Genomic DNA, 6,678 nt, shown 5'->3' with positions numbered 1-6,678 from the left:
GTTTCTCAGGAGTATACTATGAAGTCAAAGTCTATAGCATTTTTAAGATTCTTGAAGCATTTTGCCAAATGTCTTAATTCTTTAAAAATTACAGAAATTTTCTGAGAACCTAATAATGAATGGAAAAGTTAGTAGCTTGAAGGAATAGTTTCTTTATATAATGAAATCTTCACAATCATTGATGGATTTAAATCTTATTTTGCAACTTAATAGCAAAAGCAACTATTACTAATTATTATCATTATCCTACTATTCATCCTTTCTTTGTCCTTATTCCTCTCCTCTTAACCTCCCTTCTTACTAATGCTATCACTTTCCTGCAATGAGAACAGAGAAATCTTTCAAAAACTAGGGTTAGATAGCATAGAACTTTCACTAACCTTATCTCAGACTTTGTTGGTGCAAATGGCATTATTTTGTTCTTTTTTATGGCTGAGTAATATTCCATTGTATATATGTACCACATCTTTTATTTATTTTTGGCTGCATTGGTTCTTCCTTGCTGTGCACGGGCTTTCTCTAGTTGTGGTGAGTGGGGGCTACTCTTTGCAGTGCGCGGGCTTCTCATTGTGGTGGCTTCTCTTGTTGTGGAGCATGGGCTCTGGACATGCGGGCTTCAGTACTTGTGGCTCACAGGCTCTAGAGCACGGACTCAGTAGTTGTGGCGCACGGGCTTAGCTGCTCCATGGCATCTGGGATCTTCCCAGACCAGGGCTTGAACCCATGTCCCCTGCATTGGCAGGCAGATTCTTAACCACTGTGCCACTAGGGAAGCCCTTAAGTCAATTTAAAAGAGATCATATCAATTTAAAATAGATTAGATTCTTGCTTTCCTTCATAAGGAATAGCATCCTATAAACTGAAGAGAATTCTTTGTATTTTTAAACTACGGGAAGTTTTCAGATTCAAGTTGTACAAATTATTTGCTGTTTAGTGTATGTGCAGAGTTTATGGTTCTTATATATGCAGTGTATATTTTCCCTGTGCTCATTCTGTTAGGCAGCTATGATGTTGAGATGTACATCCCTAAGGGAGCTTTACTGAGGTTTTCTATAGGATTGGTATAGGCAGAAAACACCTATCCTAATAAACTAAGTTATCTCTTTTATTCTGCAAGTTGTAAAACCCTGGGATTTCAAATGAGGAATGGTTTAAATGCTGATGTGAAAGCTAGGAAATGCTGAATTTGGCTCCACAAATTGTTAGGTCATACATTTATATTGTTCAAGAATGGTGTTCTTTTTGGCTAGTGCGCCAGTGAAGAATCTCAATCCTTAGAAAAGAATTTTATCATTTTATCTTGCTGATCAGATAGCCAAACCTTAAAAAATTCTTAAAATTAAAACAACTTTAACTTAAATGTATTAAATTATATTTTATTTAACTTAAATTTTATTACATGTATTAAAATTTTAATTCCCTTTATTTTTCATTTAAAAACTTAAAATTTACTTTTAAACAACTCCTTGGGATATCTACTCTTTAGGACTTTGCTAGATTATATAATCTTGATATATTGGAAAACCAGTTTCTAGTAATTTAGAAATTAGATCTAAGTGACTGGTACACATTGGGTTATTGACAGCATGGAATAGCAACAAAATAACAATAAAGACAATAGGTAATATTTTTTCTGGATCACTAAGTATGTTCCAGAGACATTTTGGGTGTTTCATACATACTAACAGATTTTTTCCCCACAACAATATGAGGTTTGTACTATTATTATAAGAGTTAAGGCGGACATAACTCTATGAACATTGTATTCTAGTTTTCCATCATTGTTGCCTGTATCTTGCAACAACCAGCTAAATGATGTCCCTTTTCACTCTTGCCCCTCTACAATCCAACCCAGTAACTACATCCTGTGTGTGTGTTTTTTTTTTATGTGAACATCTCTCTCCCTTTCTTTACCCTTTTAATTTTCTCCTTAATGCTCCTACTAGATGTTTCAAACTCCTTATAATTATCTGTCTCCAACTTACCTCTCCAGCATCATCTGCCTCTTTACTCAAACTCTTCCTTTTTAGGCTAAACTTAGACTTCTTGGAAACTGTCATTACTACTCTACCGGCTTTTCTTTTGTGCCTTCTTCTACCCCTGCCCTATCCTGAACATCTTTCAGATCTTGTCTTAATTATCAATGCCTCAGGGATAATATCTGTGATTCCTGCTGGATGTTTCCTTAGTGTTGTGGTCTTTCCTTATAAAAATTTCACACAGTTTTTACTACTTGCTGGTATTCTATCTTTCCAGGTAGAGTGTCAGATGGCAGAAACTGTGTCTACACCATTTCTCTACATATTAGCACTTATTTCTGGAATATGCTAGTCATTTTATAATTATTCTTTTAATTTTGTATAATAATTCTTTTAATGAAGTCTGATGCTTTATTATGTATTGAATAATGAAAGTAATAATTTTACTGACATATTCTCAAAGTCTTCCACTTTATTCTGTATTGATAATGAAATTCTGATACTTGTGTTGGTATAGAAATAAATATATGAGTTTCTAATTGGTAAGTCACTTTATCTAGCATCCCACATCTCTCTCACTGTAATTACATATTCTAAATAAAGAACACAGGATTATTCCTATTGAAAATGCAATGTAAACAAAACAAAATAAATAAGAATAGGTAACCTTAGGCAGGGGTTTGGCTGGTTTGCAGTGGAGGCCTCCAACAAATTCAAAATTTGGTAGCAGTGGGAGAGGAAATTCAAAATCCCAGTATGTTCGAATGAGCCACATTTCAGCTGTCCCCATTGTCTTTAATAATGTAGTCGGTCTTCCTGGAAGGATAAACTAAAACAACAAGAGTTAGATCAAATGAGAGTATTGCCATGTGAATATAGTAGGTAGTTTTTGGAAAGGAGCTTGGAATGATATAGCCAAAGATGTTTGAAAGTGTTCTCTAATAAAGCAAATATATATGTATGTGTATAGTGTACATCATATTGATATTGTATCATATCATATCATATAATACGGAAACCGAGCTACACAAGTAGAAACAATTTCCAAATGCTACCTAAATATTTGTGCTACAAATATGTGTGTAACTCTTCAATCTACCTGTCTTCATTTATCAAGGCATTTTATGAGGTTTCTAGTGATTTTTTTTAAGTTAAAAAAAGAAGTTTAGTAATATAGATATATAATTGCTTAGAGAAGTCCTAAGTGCTTCAGTTTGTGTTTTATGACTTCCTGGAGGAGAATCTGTATGAGTAATGGGAAACAGGGTTATACTTTACCCTATAATTTAATATTTTGATAATACTTATGAAATCATTTTATATTTTCATTTCCTTGTTTCACTTATAAGAGACAAAATTCTGTTACTTTATACAAACTCACCTTCCAAGGCACTAGGAAAGTTAGGACTTCATGCTACCAACTAAAAATATGACTTACCTAGTACTTCACTGTAAAACTGATTCCATTTATTCTCATTAAATGTCTGGAACCAAAAGTCAAAATAAAGTGCATATATCATATTTTTGACCCTGTCCGTGAATGTCACGTGATCACTTAATTCTGAAAACGTAGCAGGTACATAGGATGGTGGGAATGGAAGCCTTCCACTATACTTTTCAGCTGAATAGCCAGGAGAGGAGCGGAGACTGTATACTAAAGATACTTTAAGTACCTCAGCCAGCAGCTCACCACAGGGTCCAACAGCATCTGCAAGAACAGCATCAAACCTTGATTCATGTAGTTTTGTCATCAGCTTCTTGTTTGAAACAACATCTTTACAGATATTCATAAGCATATCAGAAAGTTCCCAAAATAAACTTCTCAATTATGAAAAATATGTCCACAATGAATTTTTTGCCAGATATGTCCATTTCTCTACCAAATGCTTGATGTTATGCTTCAAATTATCTTTAGTTAAAGACATAGGGAAAGTCTCAAACTTAATAGCAGATGGTTTGTTGGGATCAATAAGAATGGAAGCTGAAGTTGTCAGAACAGTCACCTTATGACCCGTCATGACAAGTTCATCCAGGATTGTCTTCATATTCATCCAATGACTGTATTTCATTGGTCGTGCCAGCACCTTTCCATAACTTCCAGAGCTAAAGTAGCAAGTCAGCTGTAGTAGCAGCAGAAGTGAGAGCCATTTCACAGACATCTTGTTCATATGCAATACTTTTCAAAAATTACATTATCCTTTTGCCATTGCTCATGTTTATATCCAAGGAGAAATCAATCAGGATGTTAAATTATAACTCCTGTGCCTCAAATAACTACATTATATGAATAGTCACAGCTGTGGAAATCAAGTGAAAGGGCAAAGTGTAGAACACTTCATGTTTATACTGGTGTTTAATATTATTTCATCAGTGCTATCACCCATCTAAAAGTCGATGACTTTGCACACACAAATCAGTTATTATGTAAGAGAGAAAAATAGTGTAACAACAGTGACAAGTGAGAGGCTCTTGTGTCTGCAGTCCCCTTGACACAGAATTAGAGATAATGTAACATCAACAGGATGGAGGGTTAGGAGGTCCCAACACTTGTATCCCCCATAAAAGCAAAAAAAAAAAAAAATAAATGAGCAACTACAAACCAATGTAAATTACTTTGGGAAAGCTCTGGACTACAATGAAGAAGCAGCAGAAACCCTGCAGATTGTAAAAACTGAGGATGGCCCTGTAAAAAAGCTTGGGAAAGATTTTACCTCCATCACCTCACCCTCCAGTTCAGAGCAGCTTGGCACCCACAGAAATTCCTTCAAATGGATTTCACCCCATGGGGAGAAGAAGAGCAGGAGAATCCCAGCAAGCTTCACCATCATAAAGGTTTGCAGTATTTGCTACTGAGGACTTCCACAGTCTTCACCAACACTGATTACAGCAGACACAGAGCTGCCCAGAGTCCCTGCTTCTGTGTCTTTCCTGAGGTTGGAAATGTTGCTGTGGTGAGATCTGACACTTGGGGCCCCATCACTCCGGTACTTTGCTTTCCCTGGTTGAGTTGCCACAATGCCTGACTATCTATGAGACTGGAGCTCCTGCTCTGTGCCCTGCCCACAGGTATTAAGTTAGTACTTTGTCTTGCCATAACTGGGGCAATTCTGCTATTGCTTGGACTTCACTGTGTATTCCTAGTTGTGGCTTTGACTGGTCATTACCTAGGCTGAGCTGCTGAGCTACCCACCATTCCTGGAGCCTAAGTCATGGCTTTAACCTATCATTGCTGGGGCTAAAATGCTGCTACTTTGTACCTCACCCTGGGTCAGGGTTCTGTTCCACAATTACCACGGCCACACTGCTGGGGCTCTGCACCCCAGCCCATGGGTCCTGACTTGTGACTTTAACAGGCTATTGCTGGGCACACGCTGCTGCTGCTCTGTGACTTCCACTAGGGCCAGAATTGGAATCTTGGCCCACCATTTCCAGGCTGTGCAGCTACAGGACCCTGGACCCTTGGACCTAAGCCATTGTAGAACCCTGTCATCTCAGGGCCTGTATCACTGCTGCATCCCACTCACCCCCCACCCAATATATTAACTATATGTCAAATGCCTAGGACTACAACTATATACATGTTTTACATGCTTGCTTTTTATATTTATTAAAAGAAGGAAGAAGACATATGCATTTATACTGTCATATAATTACTTATCTCACCAGTTCTTTCTGTTTTATCATGGTGATTAGAAATTGCAATCTGGGTTTACTTCCTTCAGTTTGAAGACTTTCTTTTAGTTTTTCCTATAAGGCAGATTTCCAAGCAATGAATTTTTTGGGGGGGAGTGGAGGGAAAGAAATATCTGTATTTTGCCCTCATTTTTGAAAGATAGTTTTGTTTGATATAGAACTTTTGGTTGACAGTTTTGTCTTTCAGCGCTTTGAATACGTCATCTCACTGCCATAGAGCTTCCATTGTTTCTGATGAGATATAAGTGATGTCTTATTGGAGTTCCCTTGTATGGATAAATTACTTTTCTTTTAGTGCTTCAAGATTTTCTGTCTTTAGCTTTCAACATTTCATTAAGTCTGTGTATGGCTCTCCTATGTTTATCGTACTTGGACTTGGTTGAACAATTGGGATACATAGGTTAATGCTTTTCATCATATTTGGGATGTTCTCAGGCATTATTTTTAAAAATATTTTGCTCCGTTCCTTTTTCTCTGACACTCCCATTTTGTGTATGTTACTGTGCTTAATTATGTCCCACAATTCTCAACCCCTCAGTTCATTTATCTTCATTCTTTTTTCTCTCTGTTCTTTGAGTTGTATTATCTTATTGATCTATCTTCAAGTTTGCAGGTTTTTTTAAAAAATTTATTTTTGTCTGTGTTGGATCTTTGTTGCTATGTGTGGACTCTCTCTAGTTGCAGTCAGTGGGGGCTATTCTTCATTGTGGTGCACGGGCTTTTCACTGTGGTGGCTTCTCCTGTTGCAGAGCACAGGCTCTAAGTGCATGGCCTCAGGAGTTGTGGTGTGCAGGCTCAGTAGTTGTCATGCACGGGCTTGTTGCTCCATGGCACGTGGGGTCTTCCTGGACCAGAGCTCAAACCCATGTCCCCTGTATTGGCAGGTGGATTCATAACCACTGCGCCACCAGGGAAGTCCCTTGCAGGCTTTTTTGTTTTGTTTTGTTTTTAAAGTTCAGCAAGATTTTTTTTTTGATAGACATTGATGATCTGATTTTTAAATTCA

General features: G+C 37.2%; 1 protein-coding gene across 1 annotated transcript; it reads right to left on the bottom strand.

The window, feature by feature from the left end:
- Positions 1 to 284: 284 nt before the first annotated feature.
- On the bottom strand, positions 285 to 4,147 carry LOC136123166 (UDP-glucuronosyltransferase 2B4-like). Its single transcript, XM_065877227.1, is given in 3 exon segments — positions 285 to 317; positions 2,647 to 2,795; positions 3,418 to 4,147. Coding segments are annotated over 3 exon segments (912 nt in total).
- Between the last annotated feature and the right edge of the window lie 2,531 nt (positions 4,148 to 6,678).

Source organism: Phocoena phocoena, chromosome 5 (genome assembly GCF_963924675.1).
Source record: "Phocoena phocoena chromosome 5, mPhoPho1.1, whole genome shotgun sequence".
In the NCBI taxonomy this organism is placed as follows: domain Eukaryota; kingdom Metazoa; phylum Chordata; class Mammalia; order Artiodactyla; family Phocoenidae; genus Phocoena; species Phocoena phocoena.
Note: the sequence above shows the minus strand (reverse complement) of the source record. Positions and strands in the feature narration are given on the sequence as shown.